The sequence below is a fragment of the Hyla sarda genome, chromosome 3 (genome assembly GCF_029499605.1).
Source record: "Hyla sarda isolate aHylSar1 chromosome 3, aHylSar1.hap1, whole genome shotgun sequence".
Lineage (NCBI taxonomy): Eukaryota > Metazoa > Chordata > Amphibia > Anura > Hylidae > Hyla > Hyla sarda.
This window is the reverse complement of record NC_079191.1, coordinates 421,439,723-421,465,375: the sequence shown is the minus strand read 5'-3', so window position 1 is coordinate 421,465,375 and position 25,653 is coordinate 421,439,723. Positions and strand designations below refer to the sequence as shown.

At 52.7% G+C, this 25,653-nt stretch overlaps 1 protein-coding gene across 1 annotated transcript in view; it reads right to left on the bottom strand.

Moving 5' to 3' along the window:
- RRP15 (ribosomal RNA processing 15 homolog) overlaps window positions 1-25,653 on the bottom strand; it is a 75,848-nt gene that overhangs the window by 37,471 nt on the left and 12,724 nt on the right. The window contains exon 2 of the mRNA XM_056568355.1: window positions 252-502. Within this exon, the coding sequence (XP_056424330.1) occupies window positions 252-502 (251 nt within the window). The remainder of the gene's footprint in view (window positions 1-251; window positions 503-25,653) is intronic.

Genomic DNA, 25,653 nt, shown 5'->3' with positions numbered 1-25,653 from the left:
TGAAGGAGAATATTCCAGCCCTAAAAACATTCTCTAGATAGGTGTCTGATCTCGGGGGCTACGACCTCTGGTGGTGGCTCCATTTTTTAGGACCGGAATACCCCTTTAAGTTTCTATGACTGATAAAGTATGAGACAACCAATATGTCCCCATGAAAGCCCCCACTGGTGAGACACATACAATTTTCAAATGAAAGCCCAATTTTTGTTAAGCTTTTCCCTGTCCTGACATCTGCCCAGGGTCCTACCTACCTGCTTCTTTTTCTCCAGCCGCTCCCGTTTGTCTTTTTCCTTCTCCTTTTGCAGCGTTTTGCTTTTCACCAGGATGATGCTGGCCTTGTCAGAGGGCGTTTTCTTGTTGAGGATTTTAGCCATGGCATCTGCCCAGCCTTCGTTTGGGTCACGGGACTCGGCTTGATCGGTGGCTTCATGGTCGGATGTGTCTGACTCGTCTCCTCCATCTGAAGAAAAACTATCGTCTGCATAATCTGAATCTCCAGAACCTAAAAGAAAATACATAACACACATGAAATACATTACAATATATACACCCCTAGGGAAATCACTGGGTCCCTCTCCCCAGAAGGAAGCTGTGGCCAAAAAGACATTTCCCTGCCACTAAATGTAGTATTTGCTCAGGATATATAGTAGTTATACACCACCCCTCCAGCTTTATCTGTATAATGCTGCTATCTCTATGGGATCAGGACATATAGTAGTTATACACCTTCCCTCCAGCTCTATCTGTAGTGTATACTGCCCCCCCCAGGCTCTATCTGTATACTAGTATACTACTACTGCTACCTCTATGGGATCAGGATATATAGTAGTCATACAACTCCCCTCCAGATTTATCTGTATACTGCTGCTATATCCATGGGATCTGGATATATGTTAGTTATACACCTCCCATCCGGCTCTCTCTCTCTATGGGATCAGGATATATAGTAGTTATACACCTCTCCTCCAGCCCTATCTATATACTGGTGCTGGTATCTCTATACGATCAGTATATATTAGTAGATATACACCTTCCCCTCTAGCTCTATCTGTATACTGCTGCTATTTCTATGGGATCAGGATATTTAGTAACTATACATCTCCCCCCAGGCTCTATCTGTATACTTGTATACTACTACTGCTATCTCTATGGGATCAGGATACATAGTAGTCATACACCTCTCCTCCAGCTCTATCTGTATACTGCTGCTGCTATCTCTATGGGATCACTATATATAATATTATACACCTCCCCTCCAGCTATATCTATATACTACTGTTGCTATCTATATGGGATCAAGATATATAGTAGTTATACCGCTACCCATGTAAGTATTAAATGGCCAGGTGCAGTGATCAAATGCCCCACACTGAGCCAGAGGATTCATGGGGAATGTAGGCAGCATTAGGAAATCATTTCAGCGATTAAATGGCAAGCAGTATGGCTGAAAACACATCACATCAGCTAAAACAGGTAAGAACAAGGTATACACAAGAACCTCTACATTACTCTATATAATAGCCTATGTTACACTATAGAATTCTGAGTACTTCTTTAGTGAATCTGACTGGCACTGTGCTGTAGACATCAAACACGTTAAGTGACCGTGAAGAAGCTTTTCATGTGCTTCACTATATACTTTCCATAATATTGTGTTCTGCTGTTACTGAGAACCCATGGGTAACCTAAACGCTCACTGATAAGGGATTAAGGAAATGTTTTTTGCAGGACTAGAGACACTTTATAATAAATGCCCCTTCCTGGATCTTCCCACTGCCCTATCTTCAGCAGCAGATCAGCACACAAAAAGGAGAAGGCAGCAGCTTCTGCCCAACTACCTCTCTCTGCTAGAAGAGCTTAGAAGAACTTGGAGGAACAGCTTCTTGGATTCAAATGTAAGTGTTTATAAATACATTCGCATATTAATACAGAGGAGTCGGAAGTACAAAAAAGCTGCGGAGTCGGAACATTTATCTACCTACTCCACAGCCCTGCTCCACTGGCCAGTGTTCGGAACTAAATGTACCGAACGCTGTTTTCACGCTGCCGGGGTCGGTCACACCCCTCATGGTGTGACACGCCCCCTCCCATAGACTTGCATTGAGGGGGCATGGCCGTGATGTCACAAAGGGCGTGGCCGTGGCATCACAAAGGGCGTGGCTAACCCCGGCAGAGTGAAAACAGCGTTCAGTACTTTTAGTTCTGAACGCTGACTAGTGGAGAACCCCTTTAATCCACAGTGAACTGAGCGGAGGACTACTACTGCATTCATACAGGGACTTGTGATATGTGGGGGGCCCAGCTGTCACGTTATAGGTGATGAATATTGTTAAATCACATTAGAAGCTGCACAGGTTTTCCTTCTCTTCCAGCCTCTGCAGATGATAGAATAGATAATAGTATTGGGCCCCTGTACATTGCAGCTGCCAGGTTTCATGGAGAGTGATGAAATCTTCCTGGCTGGAGAACGTGAAACGTCTGTAGTTATTGTGATCGTCTCCATTATCAGGTTCTTACACGTCTTCACCTTGTACACCAGATAGGTTGGCTTAAAGGGGTACTTCGGTGGAAACTTTTTTTTTTTTAAATCAACAGTTGCCAGAAAGATAAACGTATTTACAAATCTGTTTAACTTTCTGGCAACAGTTGATTTAAAAAAAAAAAAAAAAAAAAAAAATTTTCCACCGGAGTACCCCTTTAACTGGCAGCTGCGGGTTCATCCAGAGGAGAGGACGAGCCGCTTCTTCATCTACTGTATACACGCGGGTGGTGTCTAATCCGGGTCACCAGATCTCCTGACTACAAACACATGGAGAGATGCACGAAAAATGCAAAAATAACATCTACTGCTATTTGCAGAGTGTTTTTGAATGCACGTTCCTCTATGTCCATAACAGGGATGTATCTGAGGTGACGTGGCTTCAGTGCTACAGATTTATGATGGGTCGTCCTCTAGGGAAGGACATCTTATCCTCTATCATTTGAATAGGAGATAAGGTATCTAGCAGGGGACTGCCCCTTTAAATAGTAAAGCAGTACGGATCATAAACAGATCGCAATCTGATATGTCCTACAATCTGTTTAGACTTAAACGGGAGTCTCCATGTATGAAAGAGCGTCCTTTGGCCTCCATCGGGTCGGTGTATGTCAGGATCTTATTTTAGCTTAAACAATAAGAAGCAATTTATTTTTTATTTTTTCCCTATCATGCCCACTCTTCATCACTAGCCCTACAGTGCCATCCATTTCATTACAGCTCAGCTGCATCCATGCTTTTCATTACTGGAACTGGGTCATATGATCACCCATCAGACCAACAGAAAATCAAGGTGCTTTGTGTGTCAGAAGATGTGGTCATCTGACTTCCTGTAAACCAGAGGATGACATCATCCCCTATCAGATCCCTCCTGCTATCTCCCAGCTCTATCTGTATACTGCTGCTGCTCTCTCTACAGGATCAGGATATATAGTAGTTATACAACTCCCCTCCAGCTCTCTCTGTATACTGCTGCTATCTCAACAGGATCAGGATATATAGTAGTTATACACCTCCCCTCCAGCTCTTTCTGTATACTGCCGCTATCTCTATGGGATCAGAATATATAGTAGATATACACCTCCCCTGCAGCTCTATCTGTATACTGCTGCTATATCTACAGGATCATGATATAAAGTAGTTAAACATCTCCCCTCCAGCTCCATCTGTATACTGCTGCTGCTCTATCTACAGGATCATGATATAAAGTAGTTAAACATCTCCCCTCAAGCTCTCTCTGTATACTGCTGCTATCTCTACAGGATCAGGATATATAGTAGTTATACACCTCCATCTGTATACTGCCGCTATCTCTATGGGATCAGAATATATAGTAGATATACACCTCCCCTGCAGCTCTATCTGTATACTGCTGCTATATCTACAGGATCATGATATAAAAGTAGTTAAACATCTCCCAGGGGTGTGGAAATTTAAAAAAAAACTACTTGTCCAAGGGACTAAAGCTGAACACAATCTACTTGTCCCTCAAGAAAATCCACTTGTCCTGGCAGATAAAATAATTTTCACCAAAATAGTCTGATCCCCCCCACTAGACCACCAGGGATGGATATAAGATCCTTTAGACACTGCTGACAGCGCTGATCTAATGGTTTAATAGGCGATCGCAGTATGTCAGGATATTAGCGGGGGGAGAGCTGTAGATCCTCTTACACCCGAGCCCAGAAAAGTCTACATGTTACTTTTTGATCACCTTATAATAAATTTCTCATATGAAGTGACCAAAAATGAACAATTCTGGACTATTTACATTTACACCGTTCACCATACGGTTTAATTAACATCATATTTTAATAGTCTGGACATTTCCACATGCAGCGATACCACTTATGTTTATTTTTGTACATTATTTTTATTTAAAGAAAATTGGAAACTTTTATTAGGAAAGGGGCTTATTCACATATATACGCACTTTTTAAAATATTTTAATCACAATTTTTCAGTCTTCATAGGGACTTATGTGTTACTGGGGGGGGGGGGGGGGGGGTTCTGCTTCTCCAGTTTATATGGTGCATTTTGTGTCAGAAAATGCTGGAAGTTGCATTTAGTTACTAGATAACTACAACACCCAGCATGCCCTGATACAGTCTATGGTTGTGTGGGTGTTGCAGCATGTTGCACTGTATAGTAGTACAGTTAAGGTTATTGTGTAACATGCTGGGAGTTGTAGTTTTGGTTTGTGTCAGCTGCAGAGCCATAGTCTGTGTCAAGGAATACTGGGAATTACAGTTAGTAACTACAACACCCAGCATGCCCTGATACAGCCTATAGCTCTGCAGCTGATCCGAACCAAAACTACAACTCCCAGCATGTTACACTTTATAGTTCTACAGTTTAGGTTATGGTCCAACATGCTGGGAGTTGTAGTTTTGGTTCGGGCGTGTTTCAGGCGTGCATCCGTGGGGCTCTTGGTTGGCGGGTGAGTATGAAGGGGGGGGGGATTCTGGGGGTGCAATTTTAGTGCGGGGGCCACTAAAAATAAATAAAATTAGATGGTACAACTGCCCTAATGCCCGACGTGACAGTCCGCTCCTATACAAAACATTCATGTCATACACATATCATACATGCACCAGCCACTGCCCCCCCATATCATACACACACCCCCGCCACATCATACATTACATACACACATACACTCACACCATACATATACACCATACATATGCACACATCATACATACACCTGCCGCTGCCCACCCCACATCATACATCACATACACAGACATCATACACACATCACACATACACTCACACTATACATATACACACATCATACATACACCTGCCGCTGCCCACCCCACATCATACATTACATACACACATCATACATACACCGGCCACTGCCCCCATATACATACACACACCCCCGCCACATCATACATTACATACACACATACACTCACACCATACATATGCACACATCATACATACACCTGCCGCTGCCCACCCCACATCATACATTACATACACACATCATACATACACCGGCCACTGCCCCCATATACATACACACACCCCCGCCACATCATACATTACATACACACATACACCATACATATGCACACATCATACATACACCTGCCGCTGCCCACCCCACATCATACATTACATACACACATCATACATACACCGGCCACTGCCCCCATATACATACACACACCCCCGCCACATCATACATTACATACACACATACACCATACATATACACACATCATACATACACCTGCCGCTGCCCACCCCACATCATACATTACATACACACATCATACATACACCGGCCACTGCCCCCATATACATACACACACCCCCGCCACATCATACATTACATACACACATACACTCACACCATACATATGCACACATCATACATACACCTGCCGCTGCCCACCCCACATCATACATTACATACACACATCATACATACACCGGCCACTGCCCCCATATACATACACACACCCCCGCCACATCATACATTACATACACACATACACTCACACCATACATATACACACATCATACATACACCTGCCGCTGCCCACCCCACATCATACATTACATACACACATCATACATACACCGGCCACTGCCCCCCATATACATACACACACCCGCCACATCATACATTACATACACACATACACTCACACCATACATATACACACATCATACATACACCTGCCGCTGCCCACCCCACATCATACATTACATACACACATCATACATACACCGGCCACTGCCCCCATATACATACACACACCCCCGCCACATCATACATTACATACACACATACACTCACACCATACATATACACACATCATACATACACCTGCCGCTGCCTACCCCACATCATACATTACATACACACATCATACATACACCGGCCACTGCCCCCATATACATACACACACCCCCGCCACATCATACATTACATACACACATCACACATCGACATCATACACACATTATACATTACATACACACATCACACTTAGACATTATACACACATTATACATTACATACACACATCACACTTAGACATTATACACACATTATACATTACATACACATCACACAGACATTATACACACATTATACATTACATACACATCACACATAGACATCATACATCACATACACTCACACCATACATATCCACCAGTGTTTCCCAACCAGGGTGCCTCCAGCTGTTGCAAAACTACAACTCCCAGCATGCCCAGGGCATGCTGGGAGTTGTAGTTTTGCAACAGCTGGAGGAACCCTGGTTGGAAAACACTGATATACACCATACATATGCACACATCATACATACACCTGCCGCTGCCCCCCCCCATCATACATTACATACACATCACACATACACTCACACCATACATATACAACCACCCTTCCTGTCGCCTGCATTCTTGGTCTCCTCACCTGAGCCGCCATGAGTGGACATCAGAGCTGTAGTCCCGGCCGGTGTGAGGTGAGATTTCCGTCCTCCCCCTCCCCCCCGCTCTGTGTTTTCCCCGTGCAAACTAGCAACCGCCCCGTGGTGGATTAGGTCTTATGGAGACAGAGCAGGGGGAGGGGAGGGATAGAGCTGAGTGCGGGGGATGGAGCGGTGCACGGAGCTGTCTACATCCTCTCTCTCACCCTGCTGTGTCTTCTGAGCTCCGTCCATCCTCCGGGAGGGGAGATAAGGGGGCTCTGCAGTCAGCTGGAGGCCGCCGCCCCCTCCATACACTCAGAGCTGGTGTGAGGTCGGGCTATAGGATTTCCACATCCCTGATTATTCTCCCCTCAAGCTCTATCTGTATACTGCTGCTATATCTATGGGATCAGGATATGTAGGAGTTATACAACTCCCCTCCAGCTCTATAAGTATACTGCTGCTACCTTGACCAATAAAAACTTTTGACATGTAGCTAACATATTTAATTAAATTATTATTTTTTTAAATACAGCAAGTTAATGTAGTATCGTGAATGAGGTCATAGTAGAGCAACACTGACCTCTAGTGGAAGCACAGAACACTGCAATGTATCAGGCTGACACACTGTAGCAAACCATCAGGAAGTGATGGAGACTTATGTAGACGCTGCTGTAGTAAAATCTCTTGCTGGTGAGAACTAGGTGTGTATTAGCATCTGAATAGAAACAAGAATGATTCTATTCACTGACAGCAAACTGAAAGGATTAGACAGTTGCAGAACTTTGCAGCACAATAGCTGAGCTTTCTACCTATGACTAAAACAGTGGTGTGAACAGCTCCAAAAAACAAGATGGGCCCCTCTCAGTGTTTCCCAACCAGGGTGTCTCCAGCTGTTTCAAAACTAAATACATAAAACCCCAGGTGAGTTAAAGGGTATTCCGGCTTTATACATCTTAACCCCTATCCAAAGGATATGTATGATCGCTAGGGACCTCCGAGACGGGACAGGTAAGTGACATCATGGCCATGCCCCCTCCATTCATGTCTGCTGTGACTGCTGGAGGAGATATTAGGGGGCTCTGCTGTGACTGCTGGAGGAGATATTAGGGGGCTCTGCTGTGACTGCTGGAGGAGATATTAGGGGGCTCTGCTGTGACTGCTGGAGGAGATATTAGGGGGCTCTGCTGTCACTGCTGGGGGAGATATTAGGGGGCTCTGCCGTGACTGCTGGGGGAGATATTAGGGGGCTCTGCTGTGACTGCTGGAGGAGATATTAGGGGGCTCTGCTGTGACTGCTGGAGGAGATGTTAGGGGGCTCTGCTGTGACTGCTGGAGGATATGTTAGGGGGCTCTGCTGTGACTGCTGGGGGAGATGTTAGGGGGCTCTGCTGTGACTGCTGGGGGAGATATTAGGGGGCTCTGCTGTGACTGCTGGGGGAGATATTAGGGGGCTCTGCTGTGACTGCTGGGGGAGATATTAGGGGGCTCTGCTGTGACTGTTGGAGGAGATATTAGGGGGCTCTGCTGTGACTGCTGGAGGAGATATTAGGGGGCTCTGCTGTGACTGCTGGGGGAGATATTAGGGGGCTCTGCTGTGACTGCTGGGGGAGATATTTGGGGGCTCTGCTGTGACTGCTGGAGGAGATATTAGGGGGCTCTGCTGTGACTGCTGGGGGAGATATTAGGGGGCTCTGCTGTGACTGCTGGGGGATATATTAGGGGGCTCTGCTGTGACTGCTGGAGGAGATATTAGGGGGCTCTGCTGCGACTGCTGGAAGAGATATTAGGGGGCTCTGCTGCGACTGCTGGGGGAGATATTAGGGGGCTCTGCTGTGACTGCTGGGGGAGATGTTAGGGGGCTCTGCTGTGACTGCTGGAGGAGATGTTAGGGGGCTCTGCTGTGACTGCTGGGGGAGATGTTAGGGGGCTCTGTGACTGCTGGAGGAGATATTAGGGGGCTCTGCTGTGACTGCTGGAGGAGATGTTAGGGGGCTCTGCTGTGACTGCTGGGGGAGATATTAGGGGGCTCTGCTGTGACTGCTGGGGGAGATATTAGGGGGCTCTGCTGTGACTGCTGGAGGAGATATTAGGGGGCTCTGCTGTGACTGCTGGAGGAGATATTAGGGGGCTCTGCTGAGACTGCTGGGGGAGATATTAGGGGGCTCTGCTGTGACTGCTGGGGGAGATATTAGGGGGCTCTGCTGTGACTGCTGGGGGAGATATTAGGGGGCTCTGCTGTGACTGCTGGGGGAGATAGGGGGCTCTGCTGTGACTGCTGGGGGAGATATTAGGGGGCTCTGCTGTGACTGCTGGAGGAGATATTAAGGGGCTCTGCTGTGACTGCTGGAGGAGATATTAGGGGGCTCTGCTGTGACTGCTGGAGGAGATATTAGGGGGCTCTGCTGTGACTGCTGGAGGAGATATTAGGGGGCTCTGCTGTGACTGCTGGAGGATATATTAGGGGGCTCTGCTGTGACTGCTGGAGGATATATTAGGGGGCTCTGCTGTGACTGCTGGGGGAGATATTAGGGGGCTCTGCTGTGACTGCTGGGGGAGATATTAGGGGGCTCTGCTGTGACTGCTGGGGGAGATATTAGGGGGCTCTGCTGTGACTGCTGGAGGAGATATTAGGGGGCTCTGCTGTGACTGCTGGAGGAGATATTAGGGGGCTCTGCTGTGACTGCTGGAGGAGATATTAGGGGGCTCTGCTGTGACTGCTGGAGGAGATATTAGGGGGCTCTGCTGTGACTGCTGGAGGAGATATTAGGGGGCTCTGCTGTGACTGCTGGAGGAGATATTAGGGGGCTCTGCTGTGACTGCTGGAGGAGATATTAGGGGGCTCTGCTGTGACTGCTGGAGGAGATATTAGGGGGCTCTGCTGTGACTGCTGGAGGAGATATTAGGGGGCTCTGCTGTGACTGCTGGAGGAGATATTAGGGGGCTCTGCTGTGACTGCTGGAGGAGATATTAGGGGGCTCTGCTGTGACTGCTGGAGGAGATATTAGGGGGCTCTGCTGTGACTGCTGGAGGGTATATTAGGGGGCTCTGCTGTGACTGCTGGGGGAGATATTAGGGGGCTCTGCTGTGACTGCTGGAGGAGATATTAGGGGGCTCTGCTGTGACTGCTGGGGGAGATATTAGGGGGCTCTGTGACTGCTGGGGGAGATATAAGGGGGCTCTGCTGTGACTGCTGGGGGAGATATTAGGGGGGCTCTGCTCTGACTGCTGGAGGAGATATTAGGGGGCTCTGCTGTGACTGCTGGGGGAGATATTAGGGGGCTCTGCTGTGACTGCTGGAGGAGATATTAGGGGGCTCTGCTGTGACTGCTGGGGGAGATATTAGGGGGCTCTGACTGCTGGAGGAGATATTAGGGGGCTCTGCTGTGACTGCTGGAGGAGATATTAGGGGGCTCTGCTGTGACTGCTGGAAGAGATATAAGGGGGCTCTGCTGTGACTGCTGGAGGAGATATTAGGGGGCTCTGCTGTGACTGCTGGGGGAGATATTAGGGGGCTCTGCTGTGACTGTTGGGGGAGATATTAGGGGGCTCTGCTGTGACTGCTGGGGGAGATATTAGGGGGCTCTGACTGCTGGAGGAGATATTAGGGGGCTCTGCTGTGACTGCTGGAGGAGATATTAGGGGGCTTTGCTGTGACTGCTGGAAGAGATATAAGGGGGCTCTGCTGTGACTGCTGGAAGAGATATTAGGGGGCTCTGCTGTGACTGCTAGAGGAGATATTAGGGGGCTCTGCTGTGTCTGCTGGAGGAGATATTAGGGGGCTCTGCTGTGACTGCTAGAGGAGATATTAGGGGGCTCTGCTGTGTCTGCTGGAGGAGATATTAGGGGGCTCTGCTGTGACTGCTGGGGGAGATATTAGGGGGCTCTGCTGTGACTGCTGGAGGAGATATTAGGGGGCTCTGCTGTGACTGCTGGAGGAGATGTTAGGGGGCTCTGCTGTGACTGCTGGAGGATATGTTAGGGGGCTCTGCTGTGACTGCTGGGGGAGATGTTAGGGGGCTCTGCTGTGACTGCTGGGGGAGATATTAGGGGGCTCTGCTGTGACTGCTGGGGGAGATATTAGGGGGCTCTGCTGTGACTGCTGGGGGAGATATTAGGGGGCTCTGCTGTGACTGTTGGAGGAGATATTAGGGGGCTCTGCTGTGACTGCTGGAGGAGATATTAGGGGGCTCTGCTGTGACTGCTGGGGGAGATATTAGGGGGCTCTGCTGTGACTGCTGGGGGAGATATTTGGGGGCTCTGCTGTGACTGCTGGAGGAGATATTAGGGGGCTCTGCTGTGACTGCTGGGGGAGATATTAGGGGGCTCTGCTGTGACTGCTGGGGGATATATTAGGGGGCTCTGCTGTGACTGCTGGAGGAGATATTAGGGGGCTCTGCTGCGACTGCTGGAAGAGATATTAGGGGGCTCTGCTGCGACTGCTGGGGGAGATATTAGGGGGCTCTGCTGTGACTGCTGGGGGAGATGTTAGGGGGCTCTGCTGTGACTGCTGGAGGAGATGTTAGGGGGCTCTGCTGTGACTGCTGGGGGAGATGTTAGGGGGCTCTGTGACTGCTGGAGGAGATATTAGGGGGCTCTGCTGTGACTGCTGGAGGAGATATTAGGGGGCTCTGCTGTGACTGCTGGGGGAGATATTAGGGGGCTCTGCTGTGACTGCTGGGGGAGATATTAGGGGGCTCTGCTGTGACTGCTGGAGGAGATATTAGGGGGCTCTGCTGTGACTGCTGGAGGAGATATTAGGGGGCTCTGCTGAGACTGCTGGGGGAGATATTAGGGGGCTCTGCTGTGACTGCTGGGGGAGATATTAGGGGGCTCTGCTGTGACTGCTGGGGGAGATAGGGGGCTCTGCTGTGACTGCTGGGGGAGATATTAGGGGGCTCTGCTGTGACTGCTGGAGGAGATATTAAGGGGCTCTGCTGTGACTGCTGGAGGAGATATTAGGGGGCTCTGCTGTGACTGCTGGAGGAGATATTAGGGGGCTCTGCTGTGACTGCTGGAGGAGATATTAGGGGGCTCTGCTGTGACTGCTGGAGGATATATTAGGGGGCTCTGCTGTGACTGCTGGAGGATATATTAGGGGGCTCTGCTGTGACTGCTGGGGGAGATATTAGGGGGCTCTGCTGTGACTGCTGGGGGAGATATTAGGGGGCTCTGCTGTGACTGCTGGGGGAGATATTAGGGGGCTCTGCTGTGACTGCTGGAGGAGATATTAGGGGGCTCTGCTGTGACTGCTGGGGGAGATATTAGGGGGCTCTGCTGTGACTGCTGGAGGAGATATTAGGGGGCTCTGCTGTGACTGCTGGAGGAGATATTAGGGGGCTCTGCTGTGACTGCTGGAGGAGATATTAGGGGGCTCTGCTGTGACTGCTGGAGGAGATATTAGGGGGCTCTGCTGTGACTGCTGGAGGAGATATTAGGGGGCTCTGCTGTGACTGCTGGAGGAGATATTAGGGGGCTCTGCTGTGACTGCTGGAGGAGATATTAGGGGGCTCTGCTGTGACTGCTGGAGGAGATATTAGGGGGCTCTGCTGTGACTGCTGGAGGAGATATTAGGGGGCTCTGCTGTGACTGCTGGAGGAGATATTAGGGGGCTCTGCTGTGACTGCTGGAGGAGATATTAGGGGGCTCTGCTGTGACTGCTGGAGGAGATATTAGGGGGCTCTGCTGTGACTGCTGGAGGAGATATTAGGGGGCTCTGCTGTGACTGCTGGAGGAGATATTAGGGGGCTCTGCTGTGACTGCTGGAGGAGATATTAGGGGGCTCTGCTGTGACTGCTGGAGGAGATATTAGGGGGCTCTGCTGTGACTGCTGGAGGGTATATTAGGGGGCTCTGCTGTGACTGCTGGAGGGTATATTAGGGGGCTCTGCTGTGACTGCTGGGGGAGATATTAGGGGGCTCTGCTGTGACTGCTGGAGGAGATATTAGGGGGCTCTGCTGTGACTGCTGGGGGAGATATTAGGGGGCTCTGTGACTGCTGGGGGAGATATAAGGGGGCTCTGCTGTGACTGCTGGGGGAGATATTAGGGGGGCTCTGCTCTGACTGCTGGAGGAGATATTAGGGGGCTCTGCTATGACTGCTGGGGGAGATATTAGGGGGCTCTGCTGTGACTGCTGGAGGAGATATTAGGGGGCTCTGCTGTGACTGCTGGGGGAGATATTAGGGGGCTCTGACTGCTGGAGGAGATATTAGGGGGCTCTGCTGTGACTGCTGGAGGAGATATTAGGGGGCTCTGCTGTGACTGCTGGAAGAGATATAAGGGGGCTCTGCTGTGACTGCTGGAGGAGATATTAGGGGGCTCTGCTGTGACTGCTGGGGGAGATATTAGGGGGCTCTGCTGTGACTGTTGGGGGAGATATTAGGGGGCTCTGCTGTGACTGCTGGGGGAGATATTAGGGGGCTCTGACTGCTGGAGGAGATATTAGGGGGCTCTGCTGTGACTGCTGGAGGAGATATTAGGGGGCTTTGCTGTGACTGCTGGAAGAGATATAAGGGGGCTCTGCTGTGACTGCTGGAAGAGATATTAGGGGGCTCTGCTGTGACTGCTAGAGGAGATATTAGGGGGCTCTGCTGTGTCTGCTGGAGGAGATATTAGGGGGCTCTGCTGTGACTGCTAGAGGAGATATTAGGGGGCTCTGCTGTGTCTGCTGGAGGAGATATTAGGGGGCTCTGCTGTGACTGCTAGAGGAGATATTAGGGGCTCTGCTGTGACTGCTGGGGGAGATATTAGGGGCTCTGCTGTGACTGCTGGGGGAGATATTAGTGGGCTCTGCTGTGACTGCTGGGGGAGATATTAGGGGGCTCTGCTGTGACTGCTGGGGGAGATATTAGGGGGCTCTGCTGTGACTGCTGGGGGAGACATTAGGGGGCTCTGACTGCTGGAGGCGATATTAGGGGGCTCTGCTGTCACTGCTGGAGGAGATATTAGGGGGCTCTGCTGTGACTGCTGGGGGAGATAGGGGGCTCTGCTGTCACTGCTGGGGGAGATATTAGGGGGCTCTGCTGTGACTGCTGGGGGAGATATTAGGGGGCTCTGCTGTGACTGCTGGGGGATATATTAGGGGGCTCTGCTGTGACTGCTGGAGGATATATTAGGGGGCTCTGCTGTGACTGCTGGAAGAGATATTAGGGGGCTCTGCTGTGACTGCTGGAAGAGATATTAGGGGGCTTCGCTGTGACTGCTGGGGGAGATATTAGGGGGCTCTGCTGTGACTGCTGGAGGAGATATTAGGGGGCTCTGCTGTGACTGCTGGGGGAGATATTAGGGGGCTCTGCTGTGACTGCTGGGGGAGATATTAGGGGGCTCTGACTGCTGGAGGAGATATTAGGGGGCTCTGCTGTGACTGCTGGAGGAGATATTAGGGGGCTCTGCTGTGACTGCTGGGGGAGATATTAGGGGGCTCTGCTGTCACTGCTGGGGGAGATATTAGGGGGCTCTGTGACTGCTGGAAGAGATATTAGGGGGCTCTGCTGTGACTGCTGGAGGAGATATTAGGGGGCTCTGCTGTGACTGCTGGGGGAGATATTAGGGGGCTCTGCTGTGACTGCTGGAGGATATATTAGGGGGCTCTGCTGTGACTGCTGGAGGATATATTAGGGGGCTCTGCTGTGACTGCTGGAAGAGATATTAGGGGGCTCTGACTGCTGGAGGAGATATTAGGGGGCTCTGCTGTGACTGCTGGAGGAGATATTAGGGGGCTCTGCTGTGACTGCTGGAGGAGATATTAGGGGGCTCTGCTGTGACTGCTGGGGGAGATATTAGGGGGCTCTGCTGTGACTGCTGGGGGAGATATTAGGGGGCTCTGCTGTGACTGCTGAGGGAGATATTAGGGGGCTCTGCTCTGACTGCTGGGGGAGATATTAGGGGGCTCTGCTCTGACTGCTGGGGGAGATATTAGGGGGCTCTGCTGTGACTGCTGGGGGAGATATTAGGGGGCTCTGCTGTGACTGCTGGGGGAGATATTAGGGGGCTCTGCTGTGACTGCTGGGGGAGATATTAGGGGGCTCTGCTGTGACTGCTGGAGGAGATATTAGGGGGCTCTGCTGTGACTGCTGGAGGAGATATTAGGGGGCTCTGCTGTGACTGCTGGAGGAGATATTAGGGGGCTCTGCTGTGACTGCTGGAGGAGATATTAGGGGGCTCTGCTGTGACTGCTGGAGGAGATATTAGGGGGCTCTGCTGTGACTGCTGGAGGAGATATTAGGGGGCTCTGCTGTGACTGCTGGAGGAGATATTAGGGGGCTCTGCTGTGACTGCTGGAGGATATATTAGGGGGCTCTGCTGTGACTGCTAGGGGAGATATTAGGGGGCTCTGCTGTGACTGCTGGGGGAGATATTAGGGGGCTCTGCTGTGACTGCTGGAGGAGATATTAGGGGGCTCTGACTGCTGGAGGAGATATTAGGGGGCTCTGCTGTGACTGCTGGAGGAGATATTAGGGGGCTCTGCTGTGACTGCTGGAGGATATATTAGGGGGCTCTGACTGCTGGAAGAGATATTAGGGGGCTCTGCTGTGACTGCTAGAGGAGATATTAGGGGGCTCTGCTGTGTCTGCTGGAGGAGATATTAGGGGGCTCTGCTGTGACTGCTGGGGGAGATATTAGGGGGCTCTGCTGTGACTGCTGGGGGAGATATTAGGGGGCTCTACTGTGACTGCTGGGGGAAATATTAGGGGGCTCTGTGACTGCTGGAGGAGATATTAGGGGGCTCTGCTGTGACTGCTGGGGGAGATATTAGGGGGTTCTGCTGTGACTGCTGGGGGAGATATTAGGGGGCTCTGCTGTCACTGCTGGGGGAGATATTAGGGGGCTCTGCTGTGACTGCTGGGGGAGATATTAGGGGGCTATGCTGTCACTGCTGGGGGAGATATTAGGGGGCTCTGCTGTGACTGCTGGGGGAGATAGGGGGCTCTGCTGTCACTGCTGGAGGAGATATTAGGGGGCTCTGCTGTGACTGCTGGGGGAGATATTAGGGGGCTCTGCTGTGACTGCTGGGGGAGATATTAGGGGGCTCTGCTGTGACTGCTGGGGGAGATATTAGGGGGCTCTGACTGCTGGAGGAGATATTAGGGGGCTCTGCTGTCACTGCTGGAGGAGATATTAGGGGGCTCTGACTGCTGGAGGAGATATTAGGGGGCTCTGCTGTCACTGCTGGAGGAGATATTAGGGGGCTCTGCTGTGACTGCTGGGGGAGATATTAGGGGGCTCTGCTGTGACTGCTGGGGGAGATATTAGGGGGCTCTGTGACTGCTGGAGGATATATTAGGGGGCTCTGCTGTGACTGCTGGAGGAGATATTAGGGGGCTCTGCTGTGACTGCTGGAAGAGATATTAGGGGGCTCTGCTGTGACTGCTGGAGGAGATATTAGGGGGCTCTGCTGTGACTGCTGGGAGAGATATTAGGGGGCTTCGCTGTGACTGCTGGGGGAGATATTAGGGGGCTCTGCTGTGACTGCTGGGGGAGATATTAGGGGGCTCTGCTGTGACTGCTGGGGGAGATATTAGGGGGCTCTGACTGCTGGAGGAGATATTAGGGGGCTCTGCTGTCACTGCTGGGGGAGATATTAGGGGGCTCTGTGACTGCTGGAGGAGATATTAGGGGGCTCTGCTGTGACTGCTGGAGGAGATATTAGGGGGCTCTGCTGTGACTGCTGGGGGAGATATTAGGGAGCTCTGTGACTGCTGGAGGATATATTAGGGGGCTCTGCTGTGACTGCTGGAGGATATATTAGGGGGCTCTGCTATGACTGCTGGAAGAGATATTAGGGGGCTCTGCTGTGACTGCTGGAGGATATATTAGGGGGCTCTGCTATGACTGCTGGAAGAGATATTAGGGGGCTCTGCTGTGACTGCTGGAGGAGATATTAGGGGGCTCTGCTGTGACTGCTGGGAGAGATATTAGGGGGCTTTGCTGTGACTGCTGGGGGAGATATTAGGGGGCTCTGCTGTGACTGCTGGGGGAGATATTAGGGGGCTCTGCTGTCACTGCTGGGGGAGATATTAGGGGGCTCTGCTGTGACTGCTGGAGGAGATGTTAGGGGGCTCTGCAGTGACTGCTGGAGGAGATGTTAGGGGGCTCTGCAGTGACTGCTGGAGGAGATGTTAGGGGGCTCTGCAGTGACTGCTGGAGGAGATATTAGGGGGCTCTGCTGTGACTGCTGGAGGAGATATTAGGGGGCTCTACTGTGACTGCTGGAGGAGATATTAGGGGGCTCTGCTGTGACTGCTGGAGGGATATATTAGGGGGCTCTGCTGTGACTGCTGGAGGATATATTAGGGGGCTCTGCTGTGACTGCTGGGGGAGATATTAGGGGGCTCTGCTGTGACTGCTGGGGGAGATATTAGGGGGCTCTGCTGTGACTGCTGGGGGAGATATTAGGGGGCTCTGCTGTGACTGCTGGGGGAGATATTAGGGGGCTCTGCTGTGACTGCTGGGGGAGATATTAGGGGGCTCTGCTGTGACTGCTGGGGGAGATATTAGGGGGCTCTGCTGTGACTGCTGGAGGAGATATTAGGGGGCTGTGCTGTGACTGCTGGAGGAGATATTAGGGAGCTCTGCTGTGACTGCTGGACGAGATATTAGGGGGCTCTGCTGTGACTGCTGGACGAGATATTAGGGGGCTCTGCTGTGACTGCTGGACGAGATATTAGGGGGCTCTGCTGTGACTGCTGGAGGGTATATTAGGGGGCTCTGCTGTGACTGCTGGAGGAGATGATAGGGGGCTCTGCTGTGACTGCTGGACGAGATATTAGGGGGCTCTGCTGTGACTGCTGGAGGGTATATTAGGGGGCTCTGCTGTGACTGCTGGAGGAGATATTAGGGGGCTCTGCTGTGACTGCTGGACGAGATATTAGGGGGCTCTGCTGTGACTGCTGGATGAGATATTAGGGGGCTCTGCTGTGACTGCTAGAGGAGATATTAGGGGGCTCTGCTGTGACTGCTGGAGGGTATATTAGGGGGCTCTGCTGTGACTGCTGGGGGAGATATTAGGGGCTCTGCTGTGACTGCTGGAGGGATATATTAGGGGGCTCTGCTGTGACTGCTGGGGGAGATATTAGGGGGCTCTGCTGTGACTGCTGGGGGAGATATTAGGGGGCTCTGCTGTGACTGCTGGGGGAGATATTAGGGGGCTCTGCTGTGACTGCTGGGGGAGATATTAGGGGGCTCTGCTGTGACTGCTGGGGGAGATATTAGGGGGCTCTGCTGTGACTGCTGGGGGAGATATTAGGGGGCTCTGCTGTGACTGCTGGGGGAGATATTAGGGGGCTCTGCTGTGACTGCTGGGGGAGATATTAGGGGGCTCTGCTGTGACTGCTGGGGGAGATATTAGGGGGCTCTGCTGTGACTGCTGGGGGAGATATTAGGGGGCTCTGCTGTGACTGCTGGGGGAGATATTAGGGGGTTCTGCTGTGACTGCTGGGGGAGATATTAGGGGGCTCTGCTGTGACTGCTGGGGGAGATATTAGGGGGCTCTGCTGTGACTGCTGGAGGAGATATTAGGGGGCTTTGCTGTGACTGCTGGAAGAGATATAAGGGGGCTCTGCTGTGACTGCTGGAGGAGATATTAGGGGGCTCTGCTGTGACTGCTGGAGGAGATATTAGGGGGCTCTGCTGTGTCTGCTGGAGGAGATATTAGGGGGCTCTGCTGTGACTGCTAGAGGGGATATTAGGGGGCTCTGCTGTGTCTGCTGGAGGAGATATTAGGGGGCTCTGCTGTGACTGCTAGAGGAGATATTAGGGGGCTCTGCTGTGACTGCTGGGGGAGATATTAGTGGGCTCTGCTGTGACTGCTGGGGGAGATATTAGGGGGCTCTGCTGTGACTGCTGGGGGAGATATTAGGGGGCTCTGCTGTGACTGCTGGGGGAGATATTAGGGGGCTCTGCTGTGACTGCTGGGGGAGATATTAGGGGGCTCTGCTGTGACTGCTGGGGGAGATATTAGGGGGCTCTGCTGTGACTGCTGGGGGAGATATTAGGGGGTTCTGCTGTGACTGCTGGGGGAGATATTAGGGGGCTCTGCTGTGACTGCTGGGGGAGATATTAGGGGGCTCTGCTGTGACTGCTGGAGGAGATATTAGGGGGCTTTGCTGTGACTGCTGGAAGAGATATAAGGGGGCTCTGCTGTGACTGCTGGAGGAGATATTAGGGGGCTCTGCTGTGACTGCTAGAGGAGATATTAGGGGGCTCTGCTGTGTCTGCTGGAGGAGATATTAGGGGGCTCTGCTGTGACTGCTAGAGGGGATATTAGGGGGCTCTGCTGTGTCTGCTGGAGGAGATATTAGGGGGCTCTGCTGTGACTGCTAGAGGAGATATTAGGGGGCTCTGCTGTGACTGCTGGGGGAGATATTAGTGGGCTCTGCTGTGACTGCTGGGGGAGATATTAGGGGGCTCTGCTGTGACTGCTGGGGGAGATATTAGGGGGCTCTGCTGTGACTGCTGGAGGAGATATTAGGGGGCTCTGACTGCTGGAGGCGATATTAGGGGGCTCTGCTGTCACTGCTGGAGGAGATATTAGGGGGCTCTGCTGTGACTGCTGGGGGAGATAGGGGGCTCTGCTGTCACTGCTGGGGGAGATATTAGGGGGCTCTGCTGTGACTGCTGGGGGAGATATTAGGGGGCTCTGCTGTGACTGCTGGGGGATATATTAGGGGGCTCTGCTGTGACTGCTGGAGGATATATTAGGGGGCTCTGCTGTGACTGCTGGAAGAGATATTAGGGGGCTCTGCTGTGACTGCTGGAAGAGATATTAGGGGGCTTCGCTGTGACTGCTGGGGGAGATATTAGGGGGCTCTGCTGTGACTGCTGGAGGAGATATTAGGGGGCTCTGCTGTGACTGCTGGGGGAGATATTAGGGGGCTCTGCTGTGACTGCTGGGGGAGATATTAGGGGGCTCTGACTGCTGGAGGAGATATTAGGGGGCTCTGCTGTGACTGCTGGAGGAGATATTAGGGGGCTCTGCTGTGACTGCTGGGGGAGATATTAGGGGGCTCTGCTGTCACTGCTGGGGGAGATATTAGGGGGCTCTGTGACTGCTGGAGGAGATATTAGGGGGCTCTGCTGTGACTGCTGGAGGAGATATTAGGGGGCTCTGCTGTGACTGCTGGGGGAGATATTAGGGGGCTCTGCTGTGACTGCTGGAGGATATATTAGGGGGCTCTGCTGTGACTGCTGGAGGATATATTAGGGGGCTCTGCTGTGACTGCTGGAAGAGATATTAGGGGGCTCTGACTGCTGGAGGAGATATTAGGGGGCTCTGCTGTGACTGCTGGAGGAGATATTAGGGGGCTCTGCTGTGACTGCTGGAGGAGATATTAGGGGGCTCTGCTGTGACTGCTGGGGGAGATATTAGGGGGCTCTGCTGTGACTGCTGGGGGAGATATTAGGGGGCTCTGCTGTGACTGCTGAGGGAGATATTAGGGGGCTCTGCTCTGACTGCTGGGGGAGATATTAGGGGGCTCTGCTCTGACTGCTGGGGGGAGATATTAGGGGGCTCTGCTCTGACTGCTGGGGGAGATATTAGGGGGCTCTGCTGTGACTGCTGGGGGAGATATTAGGGGGCTCTGCTGTGACTGCTGGGGGAGATATTAGGGGGCTCTGCTGTGACTGCTGGGGGAGATATTAGGGGGCTCTGCTGTGACTGCTGGAGGAGATATTAGGGGGCTCTGCTGTGACTGCTGGAGGAGATATTAGGGGGCTCTGCTGTGACTGCTGGAGGAGATATTAGGGGGCTCTGCTGTGACTGCTGGAGGAGATATTAGGGGGCTCTGCTGTGACTGCTGGAGGAGATATTAGGGGGCTCTGCTGTGACTGCTGGAGGAGATATTAGGGGGCTCTGCTGTGACTGCTGGAGGAGATATTAGGGGGCTCTGCTGTGACTGCTGGAGGATATATTAGGGGGCTCTGCTGTGACTGCTGGGGGAGATATTAGGGGGCTCTGCTGTGACTGCTGGGGGAGATATTAGGGGGCTCTGCTGTGACTGCTGGGGGAGATATTAGGGGGCTCTGCTGTGACTGCTGGGGGAGATATTAGGGGGCTCTGACTGCTGGAGGAGATATTAGGGGGCTCTGCTGTGACTGCTGGAGGAGATATTAGGGGGCTCTGCTGTGACTGCTGGGGGAGATATTAGGGGGCTCTGCTGTGACTGCTGGGGGATATATTAGGGGGCTCTGCTGTGACTGCTGGAGGATATATTAGGGGGCTCTGCTGTGACTGCTGGAAGAGATATTAGGGGGCTCTGCTGTGACTGCTGGAAGAGATATTAGGGGGCTCTGCTGTGACTGCTGGAAGAGATATTAGGGGGCTTCGCTGTGACTGCTGGGGGAGATATTAGGGGGCTCTGCTGTGACTGCTGGAGGAGATATTAGGGGGCTCTGCTGTGACTGCTGGGGGAGATATTAGGGGGCTCTGCTGTGACTGCTGGGGGAGATATTAGGGGGCTCTGACTGCTGGAGGAGATATTAGGGGGCTCTGCTGTGACTGCTGGAGGAGATATTAGGGGGCTCTGCTGTGACTGCTGGGGGAGATATTAGGGGGCTCTGCTGTCACTGCTGGGGGAGATATTAGGGGGCTCTGTGACTGCTGGAGGAGATATTAGGGGGCTCTGCTGTGACTGCTGGAGGAGATATTAGGGGGCTCTGCTGTGACTGCTGGGGGAGATATTAGGGGGCTCTGCTGTGACTGCTGGAGGATATATTAGGGGGCTCTGCTGTGACTGCTGGAGGATATATTAGGGGGCTCTGCTGTGACTGCTGGAAGAGATATTAGGGGGCTCTGACTGCTGGAGGAGATATTAGGGGGCTCTGCTGTGACTGCTGGAGGAGATATTAGGGGGCTCTGCTGTGACTGCTGGAGGAGATATTAGGGGGCTCTGCTGTGACTGCTGGGGGAGATATTAGGGGGCTCTGCTGTGACTGCTGGGGGAGATATTAGGGGGCTCTGCTGTGACTGCTGAGGGAGATATTAGGGGGCTCTGCTCTGACTGCTGGGGGAGATATTAGGGGGCTCTGCTCTGACTGCTGGGGGGAGATATTAGGGGGCTCTGCTCTGACTGCTGGGGGAGATATTAGGGGGCTCTGCTGTGACTGCTGGGGGAGATATTAGGGGGCTCTGCTGTGACTGCTGGGGGAGATATTAGGGGGCTCTGCTGTGACTGCTGGGGGAGATATTAGGGGGCTCTGCTGTGACTGCTGGAGGAGATATTAGGGGGCTCTGCTGTGACTGCTGGAGGAGATATTAGGGGGCTCTGCTGTGACTGCTGGAGGAGATATTAGGGGGCTCTGCTGTGACTGCTGGAGGAGATATTAGGGGGCTCTGCTGTGACTGCTGGAGGAGATATTAGGGGGCTCTGCTGTGACTGCTGGAGGAGATATTAGGGGGCTCTGCTGTGACTGCTGGAGGAGATATTAGGGGGCTCTGCTGTGACTGCTGGAGGATATATTAGGGGGCTCTGCTGTGACTGCTGGGGGAGATATTAGGGGGCTCTGCTGTGACTGCTGGGGGAGATATTAGGGGGCTCTGCTGTGACTGCTGGGGGAGATATTAGGGGGCTCTGCTGTGACTGCTGGAGGAGATATTAGGGGGCTCTGACTGCTGGAGGAGATATTAGGGGGCTCTGCTGTGACTGCTGGAGGAGATATTAGGGGGCTCTGCTGTGACTGCTGGAGGAGATATTAGGGGGCTCTGCTGTGACTGCTGGAGGATATATTAGGGGGCTCTGACTGCTGGAAGAGATATTAGGGGGCTCTGCTGTGACTGCTAGAGGAGATATTAGGGGGCTCTGCTGTGTCTGCTGGAGGAGATATTAGGGGGCTCTGCTGTGACTGCTGGGGGAGATATTAGGGGGCTCTGCTGTGACTGCTGGGGGAGATATTAGGGGGCTCTACTGTGACTGCTGGGGGAAATATTAGGGGGCTCTGTGACTGCTGGAGGAGATATTAGGGGGCTCTGCTGTGACTGCTGGGGGAGATATTAGGGGGTTCTGCTGTGACTGCTGGGGGAGATATTAGGGGGCTCTGCTGTCACTGCTGGGGGAGATATTAGGGGGCTCTGCTGTGACTGCTGGGGGAGATATTAGGGGGCTATGCTGTCACTGCTGGGGGAGATATTAGGGGGCTCTGCTGTGACTGCTGGGGGAGATAGGGGGCTCTGCTGTCACTTCTGGGGGAAATATTAGGGGGCTCTGTGACTGCTGGAGGAGATATTAGGGGGCTCTGCTGTGACTGCTGGAGGAGATATTAGGGGGCTCTGCTGTGACTGCTGGAGGAGATATTAGGGGGCTCTGCTGTGACTGCTGGGGGAGATATTAGGGGGCTCTGCTGTGACTGCTGGGGGAGATATTAGGGGGATCTGACTGCTGGAGGAGATATTAGGGGGCTCTGCTGTGACTGCTGGAGGAGATATTAGGGGGCTCTGCTGTGACTGCTGGAGGGTATATTAGGGGGCTCTGCTGTGACTGCTGGGGGAGATATTAGGGGGCTCTGCTGTGACTGCTGGAGGAGATATTAGGGGGCTCTGCTGTGACTGCTGGGGGAGATATTAGGGGGCTCTGTGACTGCTGGGGGAGATATAAGGGGGCTCTGCTGTGACTGCTGGGGGAGATATTAGGGGGCTCTGCTCTGACTGCTGGAGGAGATATTAGGGGGCTCTGCTGTGACTGCTGGAGGAGATATTAGGGGGCTCTGCTGTGACTGCTGGAGGAGATATTAGGGGGCTCTGCTGTGACTGCTGGGGGAGATATTAGGGGGCTCTGTGACTGCTGGGGGAGATATAAGGGGGCTCTGCTGTGACTGCTGGGGGAGATATTAGGGGGCTCTGCTCTGACTGCTGGAGGAGATATTAGGGGGCTCTGCTCTGACTGCTGGAGGATATATTAGGGGGCTCTGCTGTGACTGCTGGAAGAGATATTAGGGGGCTCTGCTGTGACTGCTGGAAGAGATATTAGGGGGCTTCGCTGTGACTGCTGGGGGAGATATTAGGGGGCTCTGCTGTGACTGCTGGAGGAGATATTAGGGGGCTCTGCTGTGACTGCTGGGGGAGATATTAGGGGGCTCTGACTGCTGGAGGAGATATTAGGGGGCTCTGCTGTGACTGCTGGAGGAGATATTAGGGGGCTCTGCTGTGACTGCTGGGGGAGATATTAGGGGGCTCTGCTGTCACTGCTGGGGGAGATATTAGGGGGCTCTGTGACTGCTGGAGGAGATATTAGGGGGCTCTGCTGTGACTGCTGGAGGAGATATTAGGGGGCTCTGCTGTGACTGCTGGGGGAGATATTATGGGGCTCTGCTGTGACTGCTGGAGGATATATTAGGGGGCTCTGCTGTGACTGCTGGAGGATATATTAGGGGGCTCTGCTGTGACTGCTGGAGGATATATTAGGGGGCTCTGCTGTGACTGCTGGAAGAGATATTAGGGGGCTCTGACTGCTGGAGGAGATATTAGGGGGCTCTGCTGTGACTGCTGGAGGAGATATTAGGGGGCTCTGCTGTGACTGCTGGAGGAGATATTAGGGGGCTCTGCTGTGACTGCTGGGGGAGATATTAGGGGGCTCTGCTGTGACTGCTGGGGGAGATATTAGGGGGCTCTGCTGTGACTGCTGAGGGAGATATTAGGGGGCTCTGCTCTGACTGCTGGGGGAGATATTAGGGGGCTCTGCTGTGACTGCTGGGGGAGATATTAGGGGGCTCTGCTGTGACTGCTGGGGGAGATATTAGGGGGCTCTGCTGTGACTGCTGGGGGAGATATTAGGGGGCTCTGCTGTGACTGCTGGGGGAGATATTAGGGGGCTCTGCTGTGACTGCTGGGGGAGATATTAGGGGGCTCTGCTGTGACTGCTGGGGGAGATATTAGGGGGCTCTGCTGTGACTGCTGGAGGAGATATTAGGGGGCTCTGCTGTGACTGCTGGAGGAGATATTAGGGGGCTCTGCTGTGACTGCTGGAGGAGATATTAGGGGGCTCTGCTGTGACTGCTGGAGGAGATATTAGGGGGCTCTGCTGTGACTGCTGGAGGAGATATTAGGGGGCTCTGCTGTGACTGCTGGAGGAGATATTAGGGGGCTCTGCTGTGACTGCTGGAGGAGATATTAGGGGGCTCTGCTGTGACTGCTGGAGGATATATTAGGGGGCTCTGCTGTGACTGCTGGAGGAGATATTAGGGGGCTCTGCTGTGACTGCTGGAGGAGATATTAGGGGGCTCTGCTGTGACTGCTGGAGGATATATTAGGGGGCTCTGACTGCTGGAAGAGATATTAGGGGGCTCTGCTGTGACTGCTAGAGGAGATATTAGGGGGCTCTGCTGTGTCTGCTGGAGGAGATATTAGGGGGCTCTGCTGTGACTGCTGGGGGAGATATTAGGGGGCTCTGCTGTGACTGCTGGGGGAGATATTAGGGGGCTCTACTGTGACTGCTGGGGGAAATATTAGGGGGCTCTGTGACTGCTGGAGGAGATATTAGGGGGCTCTGCTGTGACTGCTGGGGGAGATATTAGGGGGTTCTGCTGTGACTGCTGGGGGAGATATTAGGGGGCTCTGCTGTCACTGCTGGGGGAGATATTAGGGGGCTCTGCTGTGACTGCTGGGGGAGATATTAGGGGGCTATGCTGTCACTGCTGGGGGAGATATTAGGGGGCTCTGCTGTGACTGCTGGGGGAGATAGGGGGCTCTGCTG